Below are 22,631 nucleotides of genomic sequence, written 5' to 3'. Positions count from 1 at the left end.
CGTAGTTATAATAAACAGTCCCACTGTGATTTTTTTTGGGTGAATAAATCATAAAATAAAAACAGAAGATATACACAAATACAAGGGATATGCCCCAGGCCCTAACCCTAACTATACAAGCAACCTAAAACAGCCTAAAAAGGCCAGCCAAATACAGAACAAGCTGAGACAAAATAACTACAACTAATGTGATGTTGATTATAACTTATGTGGTGTTTAATTATGACTCATTTTTTTAGTTATGGCTAAAAAGGATTTGTGATAATCAACACTACAAATATCCTAACTTGTATATAGTATACACCCTTTTATGTATTAATCTTCTTATCTCAATATACGTCCTGACTTTGTCTCTCTAGTTTGAGAGCTTCTCACTCTACACTTTTCTTCTTTTAGGGTTTTTGAGGGCTGCGACAGTCGGGGGAAGGGGGGGGGGGAGGAGATTCTGGCGGCTTCTGGCTTTCTCTCCCCTCCTCTTACCTCAATTTTCTGTTTCATTTTCTTGTTTAGCTGCCAATAACCTGGAAGCTCTGTACTTCCATCATTTCCCTTTTTTGTGGGGTGTTTCTTTCCTCCGCTTTAACTCCGGCCGCGGTCTCACTGGCTCTGCTGCTGTTAGGAAACCAATTATATTAGGAAGTCTATTTCTTTTCAATTACTATGTAATCAATTTAGGTAGTCTAATCAATTTAGGAAGTCTAATTATATTAGGAAGTCTATGCTATTTTTCTTATATAAAGATGCTTATTGTAATGGTTTGAAGGAGATTAAATAATATTAAGAGTTTAGGTGGCTAATCCCCAATTCAAAGGATTGTTGGTGGCTGATCCCCAATCAAATGATCATATTTAGGGTCTAGGACCCTATCATTTGGTATCAAAGTATTCGATCTTTGAGCTTCCATCTCTTCCTACTCTGTCATTCATCATCATCAACATGACTATTAAGGAACTCGAAGAACAAGTTGCTGCTCTTACTACTAGGATAGACGTGATGTCTACCAATATGCAAGAGTTGATACGTGATAGACAAACCAATAATACCATTCTTCAAAATATCCAAGCGCTGTTATAGGATAGGCAATGTGAAACTTGCCTTCTCTAACTTGGCATCAATCTTAATCCACCTATACAACGCGACGATGATCGGCGTGCTGGTCCAAAATTTCAGGGTCGAATTCTCATAATTGATTTTTCAAAATTTAATGGTACTGATCCTGAAGGGTGGTTATTTCAGGCTAAACAATATCAAGAACTTAATGGTGTTTTAGATGCACAGATAGTTCCTTTGGCTGCAATGCACTTTCAAGGCGATGTTATTTCTTGGTATCGTTGGATCAAACAGTCCCTTGGGGTTTTGACTTGGCCGTAATTTTCTCGAGCCATATGTAACCATTTTGGTTCTCGACAATACGTTGATCATTGTAGTTCATTAGCCAAACTGTCTCTGATTGGCATTGTTCATGAATTTATTACAGAGTTTGAGCGACTTGCTAATATGGTTCTAGGTTTGCTTAAGTCGTATCAAATTAGTATTTTTCTTTCTGGATTTCGTGCCAACATAAGGGTTGGTGTTCGTTTGCTTCGTCCAATGAGTCTAACCGAGACCTTTGAATTAGCACTTGGCCAAGAGGATGCGATTATAACAACCATCACACATTATATGACCAAGACTCACTACAAGAAAAAACCCCTTTCGCGACCACCTTTTTTGAGATGGTCGTAAAAAAAGTACACTAATCTGCGACCAACATTTATTTTGGTCACGGATGATTGTGCTTTCGTGACCAACATTTTTTTGGTGGCTAATAGGTATTTTTTTGCTACCAAATACAAAATGTGGTCACAGAAAGTAATGGCGAGAGCGTGAAAAAAAAAGGTAAGACGTCAAATCCTTTGGTGACCAATAGATTGTGGTAACAAAAAGGAAAAATGATATACTTTGTAACAAAACCACGTAGTTTTGAAATTCTTAAATCAAAAACACCTTTCCTTAATCTTGAGCTTCTTTCATTGTTGTCCTATTTCCTTAATCAAAAACACGTTTCCTCTCTTATCACTCTCTACACTTCCGATCGGTCATCGAAACCCTAGCCACCATCTCCTCACTTCGTCCCCTATTTTTGTTGCTTTTCATCTTTACCTCCGCTATTATACTTACCAGGTCAATGGCTTTCTCTCTTTCTCTCTCTCTCTCTCTCTGTTCGCGTATATATATAATCGATTGACCTTCTTTTTTTATTGTTGCCCTCTTTCAACTCCGTATGTCAGATTAGTTACTATCCTGCAACTTCTCACTCTCTACACTTCCAATCAGTTCATCGAAACCCTAGCCACCATCTCCGTTCACTTCATCCTCTATTTTGTTGCCTCTTCATCTTCAGCTTCGCCATTGTGCTTACCAAGTCAGTCTCTCTCTCTCTCTCTCTCTTTCTCTCAATATATATATATATATATAACATTTTTTTTAGATCCCTCTAATAAGTCATGTTTCATCGAATGCTCTCTCTAATTTTTCAACTCTACTCTAGTTTCTTCCATCACCCACTGTCTGTTAGATTTCTTTTCCCTCTTTATGATATGACCATTTACTCGTTACCCTGATTTCTATTTCTAGTGAAGAATCCATATCTATGTCTATATCTATAACTTTATGCATATTATAACAAAAGGTCTTTTCAATAAGGAGAGCTATTAGAGCTCTATGCCCTCAACTTAAATTTGTTGATTTGTCAACTTTAAAAATAAATAAATAATCTGTTAGCCCACATCTCTCTTCTAAAATTTTTCCTTTCTTATAATTAAAAAAGAAAAAGAAAAAGAAAAAGGAAAGTAATTTCTCTCACATTCTCTTATTTCTCTATAATAAAAAAGATAATTTGCCTCGTATCTCTCACACTCATATATACTGAAGAAAAGATGAAGCTGTTATTCCATTTCTTGAATCTTACAAAATGTTCATATTTATATCTATAGCTATACCTATACAACAGATATGTATCTAAACATTCTAACTATAGCATCAATGAATGTAGAAGGGTGACAGAGAATAGAACCATAAAAAAAAGTGTTGTAATTGAATCGTGTATGTATGTTTATTTATTTGTGTTTGTATGTTTTAAATTCTAGAAATTGGATCTATTTGCATATATCGATTAGAGGAGTTAAAGGGTTGAATTTGATGTTATATGTTTCTTCTATGAGATTTTGTAAATTTTTCTCAGGGTTTACAATAGGACATAGTCAATTGTTTTGTTTGTTTATTTATTAAATTATTATAGTCATCAATTAATGTGATATACTCTAAAAATCATTATTTTGTAAGCAGGCATTACAATCCCAATGTTTGTTTGCTAAGAAGATTAAGTTAAAATGTAGGAAAAGTATTGAACTTTACAATTTATTTTCAATTAGGGTGCATAATGGAATGATATTTTAATTCCATCTCATTCCAATAAACCAAACATTACAAAACACCCTTTCATGCAGTTCACCCTCGTTACAAGTTGGATCAACATAATCCTTTTCTAGAATATTTAAACTAGAGGACAGTGATGTGTCCTCCAATAGATCTTCAAAACAGATCATTATGAAGTCATTTTGATTGTAATGTCCTTGATTGTAATGGCATGCACTTGTTAATGAAGTCATGTTTAGTTATGATTCAAATTGTAATGAATTTTTTTGTTGATAATTTCAATACTTATAATGTAGTTCTAATATTAGACTATTAGCTTATCTTATAATTTCATGAATTGTCATGCATTTTAAATCTTTATTAATGCATTTCTTACAATTCATTTGTTATATACAAAGACTACACATATGCCACTTGGGCAAGCCAATAAAAAGAGGTCGAAGACTTCAGTGCCAGAGGCAACCCCGATTGAGGTCCCAGCTCACATGTCAACAGCTCCATCTCTTGTGGATGCATCTGCAGATCTATCTCTTGTGAATGCATCTTTATCTTTGCAAACAACTGATATTGGTAAGTGTTTCATCCTTTGTATAGAACAATTTGATTCTTGCTCCTGAAATTGTAATCAATGTTGAGTAGTTACTACATGCTTACTCTTTTTGGAGTGATTATGATTGAAAATTTGTTAGTATTGAAGTATGACCCTATTATGTGGTTATATTCTAGTCAATTAGTCTTCGTAATTCATTTTGTTTATTGACTTCTTCATTTACATATGTTATTTAAAGAGAGTTCTTAAAATCTACTGTCTGTATATACAGCAGCAGTAACCTATATAGCAATAGCCTATAAACAATACTACCAAATTTCCTATATAGCAGCAGCCATCAAAGTGTATATACAACAACTATTTATATAGCAGCAACCTATAAACAATTCTTTAATTGTCCTTATTCTTGTAGAGTGTGGACATTACATTGTTTATAACATATGGATTGAAAGAAATAATAGTTCTTCATTTTGTGTTTATAATATAGGTTCATCAGTGAAACGAGTACGAGGTCCAACGACGGTATAATGTAAAATTGGTTATCAACTTGTACTATATTCTTTCCATCTAGCTTATGTATTTATATATTCTTTCCATCCAGTTTATGTATTTATATATCACAAAAAAAAAAAAAAAAAATTGACGAAAGAGATCATAGACAAAAGAGGATGCGGAGAATAAAAATCAATGGTTAAAATTGAAGAACAAATAATTAAAAAAAAATAAATAGTGGAGTGACATATTCAAAATAATTTAAAAAACAAACTATAGGTTAAAAGCTTATCTTCTTTAAAAGCTTATCTTTTTTCAACTTAGTGGGGTACAAACAAAAATTTATGATGTTAGTGAAGTATGCATGGTGAATTGAGTTGAAGGTTGGCTTCTTTAAAAAGATAGAAGAAATTATATTATCCTAGACATAGAAATCTTATAATCATGAACATGAAATAATTGCAAGCTTGAATAAAGGCATATACATTCCATGATGCATTAAACTTGAGAGGCATAGACATGATATAATCCTCCTTTTTTATTTTTTTTTTAAATATATAATTTTTTTTTCCCCATTTTAACTAGGATATGGAGGCAAGAACAAGACTCCACCTGATTGGCAAGATAGATATAGAATAGCTTATGTATGGTTGTGTTCTAGTTAATCAGTCTTCGTAATTCATTTTGTTTATTGACTTCTTCATTCACATATGCTATTTAAAGAGAGTTCTTAAAATCTATTATCTATATATACAGCAGCAACAACCTATATAGCAGCAGCCTATAAACAACCTATATAGCAACAGCCATCAAAGTGTATGTACAGCAGCAACCAATATAGCAGCAGCCTATAAACAATTCTTTAATTGTCCTTATTCTTGTAGAGTGTGGACATTACATTGTTTATAACATATGGATTAAAAGAAATAATAGTGTTTCATTTTGTGTTTATAATATAGGTTCACCAGTGAAGTGAGTATGAGGTCTAACAAGGGGTAAGAACACTAGTAGACTTATCACCCAACATAGTGGCAAGAAGCTTTTTGTTGGAGTTTCTATTGAGCGGAGAACATTTGTGGGGCTTAATGCCACTAAGGCGACTAATGAATTGGGGGCACAAATTTGATTGCAAGGAACATAAAATTGGGAGGACATTCCACCAGCCATTTGAGCAGTTATCGTATAATCCTTGCGGGTAATTTAATTTTTATAGTTGTTGAGATTGAAATAGTTAATATATATGATATTTAATTTTCATTTTGTGTTTAATTGGGACATGATAAGTTTGATATTGAAGGATATGATGAGAGCCCACTTCCACAAGAAATTATTGACACAAGGTCCACATATTTGTTCAAAGGCTGGTGATATCATATGAATCAACATTACAAAGAGTTGGTGAAAGAAGGTATATATCCTTATAGTAAGCCATTTGTTGGGGTGAGCCAAGAAGATTGGAGGTACATGATTGATGAAGTGTTTCTTGATGACACACACAAGGTAATTAACTTAATAGTCATGGACGTTTCTTCTAATTGCACTACAAATCCATGGATGTTTCAATATGAATAACTTAAAGTTCCCAAGTTTCTTTGAAATTCAAAGAATGGCCGTTGATATATACAATTATACATGAGACATAGAGATGATGCAGGCTAGACGATTTTAGTTATTACGTTGAATTTATATTGAAATTTGAAGTCCCTATTAGGTAATCTTGTCAACCAGAGATGATGCACACTAGACCATAAGGCAACACTTTTAACATTGTGATATGGGTGTCACTTTATAACCATGACATATATTCAACCAACTGCTTTTCAATGGAAAAATATGTTTTAACTCGGGGCTTTAAGTCCCTATTATGTAATCTTGTCAACTTCCTTAATATTTAAAGAAAGGTCAAGCAAAACCCAATGCTAACAAACTAATGCGTTGGAAAATGAATATGTCCATGGACGCTATTCCTTTGCGCATTCTGTAGCACTTTATTAATTTATTTACTGTTGCTTAACAATTGAAAACTCTCTCTTCAGGATTATAGTGACATCCCTATCATACACAACAAACTAATGTGTGTCTGTGTGTTATTTTTTTTGAATTGGACAATAAGGCTGTGTGTGATTTTTAGCTTTGGGAGTGGAGTTAGATCCATAGATTTTGACAAAATTAAATAGAAATGTAAACAAAAATATTATTATTAACAATGCTTTCTTCAATTTTTTTAATATAGGTAGCTAGAGGCGTAGTCATGTGTGTTTATGGACCTGAGTTGCCGGTGCATTAATTCTAAGTTGTGCTTATACGTAGAGTTTTTGAGATACTTCGCATCGGACAAATATGACATGCATTTGAAATCTTTGATAGTTTTGTAAATATTTTTTAATGTGGTGAATTTGTTGTAAGGATGGATGGTTATTTTGGACGTGTAATGTGTTCATGTTGATTGGTGGTTGTTACATACATTAACTACTATTTTGACTTTATAATTGATGATTTTTTGTTTTTAGATTGGATTCTTGATGGATTGGTATATTGAAATTGATTTGATGAACATGAATTATGTATTAATTGCAAATGTATTACAGGTATTAAAAAAGTTTAGCATTGTATTTAAAAAGTTCATTTTTGAAATTAAAAGCTTTTTTGCGGCCAATAAAATTTTAGTCGCAGTCAGGTTCTCGGAATAACTATTGGCGACCACTAATGTAGTCACTAAAACATAAACTTTCTGCGACCAACTTAATTCTTGGCTGCCAAAAACCTTAATTTCCGCGACCACTATTTTATTGCAAATGAACATTCTTAACAAATTTAAATCCTTTTAATTAGCGACAAAACTATATGGTCGCTAATGGTAAATTTCCCCAACCAACTTAATTCTTGGTCACCAAAAACCTTCTTTTCCGTGACCAATATTTTTTGTCGCAAATGCCCAATCTTCAACAAATTTAAATCCTTTTCGTGACCAAACTATATGGTCGCTAATGTTAACTTTCAGCGGCCAACTTAATTCTTGGTTGACAAAAACCTTCTCTGATGGGCTTTTTACGACTACATGGTGACCAAATTTTGTTGGTCGCCAACTACTATTAGCGACCATATATTATCTTTCGGCGACCAAAAAGTTGGTCGCTAAAAGTGTTATTTCTTTTTTTTTTTGATCGGCAAAAAGAGAGACTTTATTGATGTAAAAATCTAGTACAAGGTACAAAACAAATTATACCAATAAAGAAAAGAAAAGGGAGAGTGCAAGAGCATCACAATGAGCTAAATCACCCTAATGAGGTTGGCACCAAAAAGCCCATCCTATCATTTGCTAGCACCCCCGAGTTGGTGAGGAACCAACGAAAGGAACAGACCAAACACCAAACCAATACTGCTAGACCAAAACAGATCAACAAATTAGGACAGAACTCCAGCAGCATGCATATTCAGATCAAAACAACCCAGCAACAACCATCAAATTAGAACAGATCAACAACAGCCATTAGAGCAGATCACTAGCAGCAGCCAATCTCATATCACCAGCAGCAGCCAATCTCATATCACCAGCAATAGCCATTCTCAGGGCACCCTCAGTAAAGATACAGGCTCAACCAACCAGCCAAGCTCAACAATCAGACCACTACTTGAGACACAACACCAGCGAGCTCAACAAGCTCAACAAACACAGGAACCAACTTGAAGACAATAACATAACATAACAATATAGCACATGACAACACAAACTGATACAGAATAACACAGCAGAACAACAAACTTCATCACAAAACTTCACCCCAATCTTCACCCAGCAAAACGACATAGCAGTGTAATTAATAACCAAATCATTGAAACCCTTATTTCATTGAACCCCTATTTCTGCTACAAAACTTCACCAGGAATAGCCCAAAACAACAGTCCTACATGACCAAATCCTCATGCCAAAATTTGCAAAGAGCCCAGATGCCCACATCACTGCATATCAAAACAATAAAACAAGAGCACAAAGCTACAGATAGACCAGATACCAAACCCACAGAGCTGCAATCCCATAGACCCACATAACTGCAAACCAACTCTAATCTGCAAACAGAACAGATACAGAGCAAGACCATAAACACCTGCTGCTGCACACCAGAAGACATGGATGTCAATGTAAATTACAACGAACCCTGCCACCTAAACAAGCTCTAATAAGCCAGATGTGATAGATAAAGTCAAAAATAGTGAACTGACAATCCTTAGAAGATGTTTTCAACCAAATGGCTAATCTAATAATAATTGCCTCCTGTAACTCCTCCATATCTGGCTGAATATTATTGAACAAGCAATCATTCCGATGTTTCCAAATGGACCAGAGAGCAACAAAAGGGATAGCTTTCCATATCCTCCTTTTAGTTTTCAAGAGGCAGTTCCCAGCCCACCAATGCAGTAAGCAGTCAACAAATCCAGGCACAGCCCATAATATTCGCCACCTCTGCAATAGTCCAGTCCAGACCTTCCAGACCTTAGGGTAAGAAATTAGAACATGTTCAACAGATTCTGCCTCAGATTTACAAAAAACACATAGAGTGGATGCTCCCTCACCTAGAACTCCCACCCTTTGAAGGAAAATAGAAGTTTTAAATTTATGTTTCCAAGCTAGCCACCCAAAAAATTGAACTTTGGGGGGGAGGTAGTTAATCCACACTAATCTACTAGAACTCTCAAGTACACTAAAACCCAATTTACAGTGCCTATATAAAGAAGCAACAAAGGACTGACCTGTTTGGCATGGGAGCCACCTTGGTTTATCTTTTTCACCTAAACAAAGTGTAGGTGCTGCTCTCAACAATTCAGTGAGTCTGGATGCCTCCTTATCCTCCCACTGTAACAAAGGCCTTCTTAAACTGAGATCCCACATCTCAAATGATCCTTTATTATCAACAAAGAACTTGAGGGAACCATTCTTAATAGTGGATAAGGAATAAAGTCTAGGAAAACCCTATTTTAAACAACAATCACCACAACATTTGTCCTACCAAAATTTGAATCTGCACCCATTACCCACTTTAATATGAAGATTATCAAGAAAAAATTGTAGGAGGGTGTTTCTTTGCTCTGCCATAGCTAGTATATCACCCCAAATCTTAGACCATCTTATGCCAACTGTTTGATTTGGAAGCCAAGCTCCTACTTGAATTTTATATTTATAGCAAACCACTTTTTTTCATAGTGCCTCCTCTTCATTGACAAATCTCCACCACCACTTCATTAATAGACAAACATTAACCTCCTTGATTCTCCTAATTCCCAACCCACCTTGACTAATGCTTTTGGTCACCTCTTTCCATTGCATTAGATGAATCTTTCTTTTTAATTTTGTGCCCCCCCACAAGAATGCAGCTTGTAATCGATCTATTCCTTTTGCAACACCTTCTGGCATCTTGAAAAGTGACAGATAATACACAGGCAGCCTGGACAGCACTCACTTAATTAGTGTCAGTCTGCCAGCAAAGGACAGAAGCCTCCTTTTCCACCCAGCAATCTGCTTTTGATTTTGTTAATGACAGGTTTCTATACCTTCTTTCTTCTTGGAGAAGCACCTAAAGGTAGGCCAAGGAATTTCAGTGGCAAACTCTGGGTTTTACAATTAAGCAAACTAGCAAAATCCTTGAGACAACTATTAGAAATTCCTACCCCACAAACCACACTCTTGTGGAAGTTAATCTTAAGCCTTGATACCATTTCAAAACATCTTAAGATTCTTTTCAAATTCATCACCTTCTGCACATCAGCTTCACAAAAGAGTAGTGAATCATCAGCAAATTGTAGATGTGAAACAACCACCCCATTGACTCTAATATAAATCCATTTAATCAAGCCCAACTCCCTAGCTCTGAGCAGTAGAATATTAAGGCCTTCAGCTGCCAAATTAAACAGAAAATGCGATAATGGATCACCCTATCTGAGACCTTTTGAGGACTAAACTCTTTAGTTGGTGACCCATTCACAAGTACTGAAATTCTAACAGTTGAGATACACTCTTCATCCAAGAAATCCATTTAGAACCAAAACCAAAATTTACAAACATGGAAAACAAAAAACTCCAATTAATGGAGTCACAAGCTTTCTCAAAATCAAGTTTAAACAACAGACCCTTCTTTTTGGCTTTCTTCCATCCATCCACAACTTCATTCGCAATCAAAACCCCATCCAAGATATTTCTTCCACCCAAAAAAGCTGATTGAGTTTCACTAATTACTTCTGGAAAAACTAGTTTTAGTCTACTTGCAAGAACCTTAGACAACAGCTTGTACATTGACCCAATCAAACTTATTGGCCTATAATCATTTAGATGAAGAGCTTTAACCTTCTTAGGAATTAGAGTGATGAAAGAGCTATTCATTCCATAAGCCAATCTACCCACACTGTAAAACTCCTTCATGAAAAGCATCACATCTTCTTTAAACATCTTCCAGTTCTTTTGAAAACACATGAAGTTGAATCCATCTGGACTTGGCACTTTGTTCCCATTGCATTCTTTTACTGTTTCCCATATCTCTTCCTCCGAGAATTCTGCTTCCAACTGCTGGAAACCAGCACTACATCTGACACTCTTAAAGTCACCAATCAAAACAAGTCTCGTCCTCCAATCCTTTGAAAAGTGCTTGTTAAAATGAGCCCATACCTCTTGCTTCACTTGTTCTGGATCCTCAACCATCCTCTCGTCAACTAAAATAGAATTTAATGCGTTTCTATTCTACCTATTGCTGGCCATCATATGAAAAAATCTTGTGTTTCTGTCCTCTTTTAAAGTCCACTCCAATCTTGACTTTTGCAGCCATTCCCATTCCAATATTCTGCCGAGCCTCCACATTTCACTTCTTACCTCTCTTTTTAATTTCAACTCTACTTCCAACAAGGGTCTATCTTCAGCCAATAGATCCAAAAAATGCAGCTGCCTCTCAGCTTCTTTAAATTTTTCTGAGATATTACCAAACACCTCTTTGCTCCAATTCTTTAATGCTAACTTCAAAGCATGTAATTTCCTATGCAATATGAAACCAGCTCTGCCATTTATTTGTGTCTCTTGCTAAACTTTCACTAGAAAGGATGCAAAATTAGGATGTAGCAGCCACGCATTTGTGAACTTAAAAGGTTTGGGACCCCAGTCCCTATCATCCTTCAAAAGTACTAGAGGGCAATGATCAGAAATGAATCTAGGTAGTCCCCAAAGTTTGAGCTTGAATCTTTCTAACCACTCAGGATTAAGCAGAAATCTATTAATTTTACTCCATTTGTTGCCATTAATTGCATTGCACCAAGTGAATTTCCTACCCATCATTTGTATCTCAGTCAACTCACACCTATCTATGAAATCATTGAAGTCTTTCATACCCCTATCCCTTCTTGAACAGCCCACTCTATCTTCCAAATTTCTAATTTCATTAAAATCACCACCGACACACCAAGGTGTAGGGAAAGAAGCTTTCAAATTTACTAGACTTTCCCATAATCTCCTTCACTTCACAGTATCATTAGGAGCATACACATTGATAACAACACATTCAAAAGAGGAGAGAACAGTACCTGCAAGCAAAATGAAGCTTCTATTACTGCAACAATTTGAGAGCTGAAACACCTTAGGATCCCAAATGCAGAGCAATCCCCCTGCCCGACCTTCAGCATCAATAACCATATACTCCATTTTATCTCTAGGCCACACTCTTTTGACATCCACACTTGAAAGGCTTGCTTTTTTTGTTTCTTAAAATAGAGCCAACTCAATTTTCCTTTCTAATAAGAGCTTCCTAATTTTTCTCATCTTCTCAGGCCTTCCAAAGCCTTTGATATTCCAGCTTAACCACTTCATAACAAGTCTAATGCTCTTCACACTCACCCAATGGGAACTAATTAAGCTGCCCTATCAGCTCCAACTTCAATTCTTTCTTCATCTTGCTCTTCCATCTGAACAAGTTTTTTAAGCACTTCTTCATCTTGTCCCATGCAGTCAATCCCCAAACTGTTACCCAGAAGAAGTGTGAGTTGAGCCTCATGAAGTTTGCCTTTGAAACAACTACGATTAGATTTACCTGCGGCAGACTTCAACACAGCAGCAGCTGCAGATCTAACTACAACCCCTTTGTGGTTATTTTTACAGGAACCAGCCCCCCTCTGCCCTAATCTTCTAGTGAACCCAGAAAATCCACCAACTAGCATGGAATTTCTAGCACCCACTTTCCTTTTCCCTTTATTATTTCTAGGCTTTATCTTATTAGAAATAGATTCACTAATGGATACACTAAAAGAATCACCATCACCAGATTTAGAGTCTAGCACAATAGGTCCATGCTCAGCCCACTCATTGGGTTGGCTAATATCAGGACCATAATGTTGGATTGTACCTCGCCCATTGGTCTGAGGATTACTATGCTTATGGCCCAAGAGAACTTCCAAATTAATACCTGATCTGGCCCTTGAAGACCCACTCAAGCTTCTCACAAAACCTGATATATGAGTCTGACCACCTACTTTTAGAGTCTTATCATTACACCCCTGCAGCAGGCCTTCTATTTCCTTCATCACTGTCTCTGCCTCATGTGTGCCATCCTGCATTTCTTTCCCAAGACTCTCTTCATTCATACTTTTGTCAACCTCAGTTAATTTCCCAATGCAATCTTTAGACTCCTCAACTATTGAGATCTCCATCAAGCTATCGGCTGCTTTCATCTCACTTCCTTCCTCCCTCCTAGTTAGCAAATCCCCTTCAACCAGCTCGATATTATCGTCCACATCATCATCCACCACATCTGCCAGGTCATCTTCATCTTCCTCTCCTCTGGGAACATCCATGGGTTGCACCTCACCATTGACATTAGAGCTGACATACTCGTCAACACCTTCTAATCTGTTGCGTGTGCAAGTTGCCTTTACGTTCTTCACAATCTGCTCTTCACAAACTCTTATAGGGTACACTCTTCCTTTGCAATCCAGATTTACATTTGTATTTATCGGCTCCATGACTTTTGTGGCAATCTTTATCTTTCCACAACGAAAAGATGCTGCCTCACAGGTATCACCATCAAAATAAATCACATCCCCTCATAATCTTCCAATCTTTCTGAAGGTATCTGTATTCCAGACATTAAGTGGTATTCCGTAGCAACTCAACCATACAAACCTCTCTTGCTCAGGGTATATATATGTTAACCATTCCTTTATGAACTCACACCATTCCTGAAACCAGGCAACAAGCTTGCTTCTATTGATTCTCATATCCTCCTTTGACTTGAAAGTTATTACAACATCACGACCTCTACCCTCTCTTACTAACACACTAGTCATTTCTTTTCGTTTGAGCTCTTCTTTGATTGCCAGAATAGAAAATATTGGTTTGAGCCTTAGAATGATGCTTTCATACAGCCATCCATTGCCTATCTCCTTTACATTGATAGTAATCTTATACTTGTCGACTGAGTTTGCTCCCTTTAGGACCTCTGCAAACGATCTTTGATCAATGCCTTGGTTCCAACTTTTCGGCATAGTGCCTACTGTTACATTTTACCCCTCAATCATCCTCCTTATTGCAGGCTTTAACCATTTGTTTTCTCCATTGTCCTTCCCATACTCTACAGTTTTTACATTCAGTTTTCTATCATTTACCCATAGCCCATTTGTTTTTTGTGCTGCCACATTGGCTGCAACATGGCAATCATACCGCACAAAACCAAATCTTGAATTAGATGATCTCCTTCGCTTCTGAGGAATGAATACATCCCTAACCACCCCAAACTTAGTGAATAGCTCATACAAACTTCTTGGATTCATTGCTTCAGGTATATTGTCCACAAATAGAGTGAAAAAACCCGATCTTCTTCCATCAATCCTTACTCCTTGGTTTCTTGATCTTCCTTTCTGTTTCAGTACTGGAATCTACCCTCCTTGCTCTTCTCGTATTTTTTCTCCCATTTTTTTTAATAGATAGATAGATGCGTCATTGTTGCTATGCTGTTGCTAAAAGTGTTATTTCTTATAGTGACTATTTCTTGTCCATCTTCTTTACGGCCTTCTGACATATCTTATGTACCTAAGCCTGTTAACAAATTAACATCCTTACCTATTGGTGTTAAACCTTTGTCATGGACTGAACAGAAGGAGCTCTGTGAGATGGGTCTTTGTTTTAATTACGATGAGATTTATAAGCCTGGTCATCGATGCCAAAAGCCACAATTATCTCTCTTGGAAGGTAAACCGGAGGTCAAAGTTGAAGACTTTGAATTTGAAACCGTAGTTGGTGGTGTCCTAGAACCCGCAACTTTTGAAATTTCGTTACATGCTCTTATGTGGTCAACTCGACTTGTCACACGTTAAATTAGCAGAAGGATCAAGCTGTCACACGTTGGCTCATTCAGTGGAAGGGTGTAACACGTCCGCGAGGGACCCCGCTACAGTTCGGACTCGATTTGTGTCACGGTTCTTAATCTGAACCAAAGAGTCCAAATCTGGCAAATCGTTTTGAGAAAACAGATTTTTGAAAGAAGTGCCAAACATGGACTACTTTGCCAGATACAGAGTCGCCACCTAAATATTTTATTTTGGGAGAATTTAGGAAACCCTGACTCGGTGCCAAAGGCCACGTGTCCGTCATCACCAAAGTTGCCTCGGCTCGGGAACTTGGGTACGATTGGGGAAGGTCAGCTATGAGCACCCCCTCTCGCCCAATCAAAGATCGACCTCTACTAACCGTGATATCTTGTTTTGAAAGCATTATATGTTCTTATTCCAGTTTTTAGCCTAGAATTACTATGTTATGCGTACAGCAAACAAGTATAGACCAAATCGCCTAAATTGGAACAAAACATTTCATGTTTGTTTTGAAAATGGTTTGCTACTCGCAAGTAGGCTAAAATGTAAGTTTTGCCACCCTCAAGTGGGCTTTTAGAAAAGATGGTTTTGCCACTATCTAGTGGGCTTAAAATTCACAGTTTTAATGCGTTATCCCAATTTAAGCAATTCGACCTCCATCCACAGGCATTCGAGCAGTTATATCACATAAGCAACTAGCCTCATGATAATCATGTAATTATGGCAACACTCATATGCATGCGGCATGCTAAAGCATAAAGGCTCACCTAGTACTCCAAGCCAAAACAGAAACCAGTTAGTAATTACATGCATGATCCTAGTTCATATTTGAAATGGCTAATGCAACACATGCGAAGATGTAATCCAAACAGGCTCGGCTATCCTAAACATGGCATGCGAAATGCTGGAACTAACAAATACTCAACTTGGAATTAAAATACGAGTGCAGTTAGCATGATGTACCGAGCCTGGTGCATGTAAGACAAATGTATGGATGCACGCATGCTAAGCATAAGGTATGCTAATTTAAATATGCCCTAGTCTACCATCATAAGCGGGTAAATAAAAGGGAGAAAAAAGTGGGGGTTGGAAGACATGCACACACGCACCCACACTTATTACACAATTGCCCTCACTCGGAGGGTCCGAATAAATATTACAGTCCGAATAAATAATACTAAATTAATTATTACAAAATTTCTAATCTAATTAACAAATTAAATGCAAAGAGAAGATGGCCACAGCCCCCGCCTCGGGATGCGTGAATGATGCATGCTCGAATTTATCTTGCCCCGAAAGCCCGTACCATACCACTACTGCCTCTGTTTACACTGCCCTGCTTCTCTGAAAACTGCCAAAATCCTGGAACAGGTTCCCTGAACCCTGTAGGACACCATCGGCTGAAGGGAATACACACCGGCCATGGAACTCATCCATCGGCTGGGGTTTCATATTATCGGCCACCAATCCATGGCCGGTCGGTACTCTACAATGCCGGTCGGCAAAAACTCCTTGCAGAAACTGGTTTTTGATAGCAACCAGGACAGAAAGTGTATGGCATGGAATTTCAAGCAAATGTATGCGCGGGCACACTCCCTATCATGCAAGGGACTCAAGGGAGCGTGACCCTCGACCCTCGGGCCATCAATCATGCATTTTGATGCGTGATGGCCTAAGGAGCCAAGGTTGCAATTCAATGAAAATGCATGCAACATATAAATGAATACCAAAAACCCTATCATGCCAAAGTCAAGGGCCTCGGTGACCGAGAGTTGAGACGCGTTACATCACTTGTAGTATGAACACTTCCCCCCCTCACACTTGGTTTGACACCCCAAACCAAGCAATGCAATGCATGTTATGCAAACATCGCTCGAAAATGCAACATATCACTAAAATGCAAAGCATGCCAAATGTAATGCAACATATCATAGCAAATATGCAATGCTACAATGCAACTCATCATGCAATGCTAATATGGTACAATGCAAGCATGCGATTAGAGGCAACAAGTCACGCATACAACCATGTCCGAGAAGGGACTTAGACTGAAATGGGAGGCCTCAAACACCCCCCAAAACAGTGGCCAAAAGTGCCTCAGGTGATGGACAAAATGCACTACAAGCATGCAAGTCAAAAGGGGCCCAAGGCTAAGGCATAACAACAAGGCACTCCACTACCAATAACCCAAACAAGCATGGCATGAACTATACAACCCAAAAACAGAATTTTAGCATGCAAAATAGCTCCAAAACCCGCTGGTATGGCAGCCCTAAAATGACCCAAACACATAGGCATACACAATGCACATGTCAAGGCATGAAAACACAACACTTCAAGGCATTGAAAGAGACACAAAGGACAATGTAAGACCACGTTATATGGACTGGAATATGATCTTAATTAATGCCAAATGATGATAATAGGCCAAGCTAGGCATGTTAATGATCCATACACTCAAGGCTCATGATCCAAAATGCAAAGCAACTATATCAAGCATGCTAAACAAGACCAAATCAGTGGCCAACAGACCTCATGCATGACAAAATATGGTCAAGAACTTCACAAAGTGAAGCCAAAGTATGAGAGCATGGTAGTCAAAAGTCATGATGCATTTCTAGGCACAAACAAGGGAATACAAAGCAAGTATGCTAAGCATACAAAGGGCCACCAATCCAACCAAAAACAGAGATAACATGTGACCTAAATAGCACCAAAAACATTTGATATGGAGCCAAAAACAACCAAGCATATATGCTACCCTTATGAGCCCAAAACATGCACAAATGAGACACAAAGGGAGAGGGGTGTCCCTCCCCTATACAAGACTTCAAACCATCTTCTTCACCACTGAAAATCCACTAGATTTCAATGGTGAGAAGGCTAATACAACAAAGCAAATAAGGCTTAAATAAAAAGACACCAAAAGGGGCCAAAAGAGATCTAAGAGGGAGATTTCGACCCCTAATGCCAAAACACCCTTAGTGAAAGTTCTTAAGCATGAAGATATAAGACTTTTTTTAAGTTATACACAAAGCTCAAATCAATATGCAAGATAAGTCAAAAGCCAATGCAAGATTGGGGGAAAATAAAGCAAGAAACTCACCCTTGAAGAACATTTCAAGAACAGTTGGTCCAGCCACTCTTTACTGAGCAAAATCAGTCCAAAATCTCAAAAAACAACCCTCAATGCCTCTCAATCTCGTAGCAAGGTGTAATGGTGTGTGTATTAGTGCAAAAGTAAGGTCAAAATGCACTTTTAGGCCAAGAAAACACACACAAGGGAGGAAGGAGAGGGAAATATAGAGAGAGAGTGTGTATATATCAGATGTATGTATATAAGCTCTGGTTTTTATGTTCAAAACTCCAACCCCCTACAATGGAAGAAGAAAGGTGCTTATCTAGACAAAGGGAAATGGTTTAAGCTTCTCAAAGAAGCTAAGTGAAAGGGGCAAAGGGGGCAAAGGAGTCAAGGCTTCTTGAGGAAGCTAAGACAGCTGGCCAAGCTTCTTGAGGAAGCTTTGACAAAGGGTCAAGCTTCCTCAAGAAGCTTTGACCAAAAGGGGGCAAAAGGGGCAAAACAGCCACTTCATGCACGGGGAGGAGTGTTGGTGCATTCCAGCTGGCACAGCTGGCATGCACCAAGTCTGAAGGGTGCAAAAGGGGTACACCGGCCAGAAAAAGAGGTCACCGGCCAAAACAAAGTGTCAGTCGGCAAAATATAGTGCTGACCGGCCATTGGTTTTAAGAAACCACTGCCGGTGGCACCAATAAACGGCCGGTAATGTGAGGGGACAACCGGTGGGGTGTGGGAATGGCCAACGAGCCATTCCCTGCCTTTCAAGGCAAAAACACAAGTGTTTGGTGCAAAACCAGACACCGAAAAGTCGAGTCGAGAGATCCTTGAGGCGAGGCGCGTAGCCGAGACCTCTGGGAACTCGAGACGAACACAAGCACGGATGATCACCGAGTGTTTCAACGGTGACGTCCAAGTCTTGAGGACGGTCAAAAATGGGGGGTCTACAAAGGGTCATTCTGTTAATGAAGTTACTTGGAAAGACCATACTGCGTTTTGTGCTCGTTATCTCGATTTTTTAGCTTGAGGATAAGCTGTGATTCTGGGGCGGTCAAATGTTAGGAAACCAATTATATTAGGAACTCTATTTCTTTTTAATTACTATCTAATCAATTTAGGTAGTCTAATAAATTTAGGAAGTCTATGTTATTTTTCTTATACAAAGATGCTTATTGTAATGGTGTGGAGGAAATTAAATAATATTAAGAGTTTAGGTAGTTAATCCCCAATTCAAAGGATTGTTGGCGGCTGATCCCTAATCAAAGGATAAAATTCAGGGTTTAGGACCCTATCAGCTGCCTTCATCCTCGCCAGATCTGCTACAGCCACCGCTATTGGAAGTTGGTTGGTGTGTGGGTTTATGTTTTTTGTATTGTGTTTTTGATTTCCTTTGTGCTTTGCTTTATTTGTTTGTTTGGTTTATTGGGAATCCATCAGCGAGTGCTTATTAAGCTTACCCACTATGTGGTTGAAATCTATAATTTATCCCAGGCATGCTTTATTTCTGACTCTTATGATCGGTTCTGTTTTGCAGTATGAGCACGTGTACAAGAGGTGCGTTAGAATATTTTCTTAGTTTCTCTCCTTTGTGTTTCTTACAAATTTTTTATTTTGTTTGGTGTAAGTTTTGATTTGAATGGATTCTTGTAAATGCCGCTTTTGCTTTCATTAATGAACTTTTCTACTGATAAAAAAAAATCTTCATATCTCTCTCTATGGTTGTCTGTTCTATAATTTGGCATCTTGCCTTCTATTTTTCATTCTTCTTTGCTCCTTCGCCATTGGGCCAGCAGATGACTAGTTGTTTTGGATGCCAACCTCATTAGGATCCTCTTTTCCAATGCTATCCTCCTTTCACCGCTTGATGTATCATTATTATAGCACAGTTGATATATCAATAAACTTTCTTTTGTGGATTAAAAAAAAAATGATTTGATAGTACCAAAATCTTAAGTCTGCCAAGACTACCAATTATTTATTTATTTTTTAATAGTAAAATAAAATTTATCGAGGCAATACATAACTACAAAATAGGTACAAAATGAGTACAGCAAAAGTATAGAAGTGGAACACAATTACTTAAAGACAAATATCCCAACTAAATTGATACACATGCTTAAGCCAATCAAATACCACACCAAAACCCAATAAGATTACATTGGGAAATTACCAACAACAAACACTCCTTGATCTTAAGAAAACAACCATTGCAACCCCACATTCTAAGGCCAAGTTTGGCATGATTGAAAAAAGACAAAAAGTCAAAAAGTCACTATCCTATTTAAGTCATATCATCTTATTTAAGTTACATCACCTCTCTAACACATCACTTCAAACCCAACCTAAACCCAACCCATATTTCATAAAAAGTCAAAAAGTGCACTTATTTAGTCTTCCCAAACTAAATTTAATGATGTATAAGAAAGATAATTGATTAATGATTAATGATTAAAAAAAATATATAAAAAAAAGAATTATCTTAAATATTTTAATTAATTTTCATATCATTGAGTTTAAAAAATAAATATAATTTTTGAGTTAAAATAACAATGACCTTACATAAAATACTTTTAACCAACAACATCCTCCCTAATATAGACAAAAAAAGGAAAAAAAAAGAAGAAGAGAGAGTTAATTACATTTAGCATTCCTATATTTTTAATTGAAATTTTATTTTGATCTCTTCACTTTTAATTATGACAATCAACTTCTTATACTTTAAGTCAAATTGCAATGTCATTATTCCCTCCACCTACTATTAATGAGATAGATGAAAATTAATAATGAAAAGATTAAATTAAGATTTTAGGAAAAATACAATAACTTAAATGAAATTTTGATAAAAATTTAGAAACAATAATAAGACAAAAAAATTGTCAATTTTAGTTTAAATGACAAGTTTCTTCGGCTTTATTAATCGTTAATGGACGGGAGAGTGCCTTTGAAATTTAACTTAAAATATAAAAAATTGATTGTCATGAAACAAAATTAGGCCCCGTTTGGGATGAGGATTTGGGCTAGAATAGTAATATAGGACAAAATGTGCTGTTTTAGCCAAATAGAATAACATGCCATATTCAATCCATAATCATTTCATTTTTTCTCTTACAAAAGTCAAAAAAACTAAAAAACCTTTCACAAACAAGGTTTTTTAGTCCTAGAATAAAATAATCAAAAAATCAAAAAATCAAAAAACTAACTCATATCCCAAATGAACCCTTAGATTATACTGCAGCTGCAAATAAACAACAAATCCAACAACTGGACAGAACAAATTTGTTAACTTATGTCTGCAATCCAAACTAAATTAGCTAAGCCGGTCAGATCTTCTCCTTTCTTGCAATATTCCTTACATTTCATGATAAAATTATTAAATCAAAATAAAAAATGGAAAATTCAAATCCCCAATTCTAGGGGAAAAAAAGAAAGAAAAACAAACCTCTTACTTTCTGCTGATTGCTCCATTTTTTTTTAATAACTGAATCATTTCAAGCTTCCAACTTTTCAATTTTTCTTATAAACTCCATAATTAACTTATTCTTCATTTTTTTTTTTCAATCTATCTCTTACACTCATGCCTCTACTTTTAAATTTTATTTCTGATAAGATCACACCTCATTTAGTGAAGGAAATTATAAAGTTTCTTCATTGGACAAACTCGTTGTCCGATTCAAAAAAAAAAAAAAAAAAGAAAAGAAAAAAAAGCAAGAGCATAAAAAAGAATGAATAAGTTCTGCTCATGGTTCTAGTGTTGCAACAAGCTTAACTAGCACAAAGGTACATACTATTTTCCACAAAAACCTGTGCTAAAAAGTACATATGGCTACACTATATTGTTTTTTTTTTTTTTTTTTGATAACCCATAACACGACCCGTTTCAAGTTAGGGACTACCGTGTATATTGTCCCCAATTCGCCAACCATTTTGTACATAACAAAAGTTGAGCTAGTTCCCATCTTTTGGCACCGGAAAAGAAAAATTTGGCAAAGTACTATCCCAAGCAGTATCACCGTTATACCCAATATTTACTCTTCTCGGAGACCTTGGCATCTCTGAAATCGGATTCCCATCACAATCATAATAAATCACACCCGAAAACTCTGGTGGTTGACACTTCTCCCCCATCAAAATCGCCTTCTGCCACAAACCGCCTTCTCCGAACCCTTCAACGTCAGCTTCGCCACCAATCTCAGCCTCGGCCTCAGTTTTCCGGTGGTTGATGAATGGAATAAGCTGCTTCGGAGACCGTAAGGGTGACTTAGGAGGAAGGACTTTCGAATCAAATGTCTCGGTTTCGTTCTTTCTCGAGATTTTTCTTGAATGTTTGGCACAGAGAGCTACAAGAGCTGATACAGAGATGAACAAGCCAACTGCTAGTAATGGCATCGAACCTGAGTGATCGCCGGAGTGTATCGGAGTTAGTCGGACCATTTTTTTGTGGTATGTATGGTTTGTTTTGTCAATGAAAAAGAAAGGTTTGTATAATATATGGTTTTTAAGACATGAAAATCAACACGGTTGTGTATATATAGTATGTGTCTTGTTTGGTTGAAGTGTCTACTTACCAGTAGCAGTTGGGATGGTAAATGGAGAAGACTTTTAAAGGTTTTATTTGTCGGTGTTGATTAATAATGTTTGCTTGTTAAGTAATGACTTGGTCCTGTAAAATTTTATCTAAATAAAACAATACAATGACTTGGTCCTGTAAAATTTTATGGAAATAAAACAATATAATAGTGTCAAACTTATCATAATTATAGTTAA

At 36.9% G+C, this 22,631-nt stretch overlaps 1 protein-coding gene and 1 long non-coding RNA gene across 2 annotated transcripts; one reads left to right on the top strand and one right to left on the bottom strand.

Annotated features, from left to right (window-relative positions):
• Positions 1–5,516: 5,516 nt before the first annotated feature.
• LOC114285874 (uncharacterized) lies at positions 5,517–6,060 on the top strand. The gene is made up of 2 exons (XR_014342797.1): positions 5,517–5,654; positions 5,757–6,060. It is a non-coding gene; the product is annotated as an uncharacterized LOC114285874 (long non-coding RNA).
• A 15,752-nt stretch (positions 6,061–21,812) lies between these two features.
• Positions 21,813–22,298, bottom strand: LOC114285859 (uncharacterized). Its single transcript, XM_028228940.2, has one exon. It carries the CDS (start codon positions 22,296–22,298, stop codon positions 21,813–21,815), a length of 486 nt encoding a protein of 161 aa, XP_028084741.2.
• Positions 22,299–22,631: the final 333 nt, after the last annotated feature.

Source organism: Camellia sinensis, chromosome 10 (genome assembly GCF_055761805.1).
Source record: "Camellia sinensis isolate YWXY chromosome 10, ASM5576180v1, whole genome shotgun sequence".
Lineage (NCBI taxonomy): Eukaryota > Viridiplantae > Streptophyta > Magnoliopsida > Ericales > Theaceae > Camellia > Camellia sinensis.
This window is presented reverse-complemented; position numbering and strand designations above follow the sequence as displayed.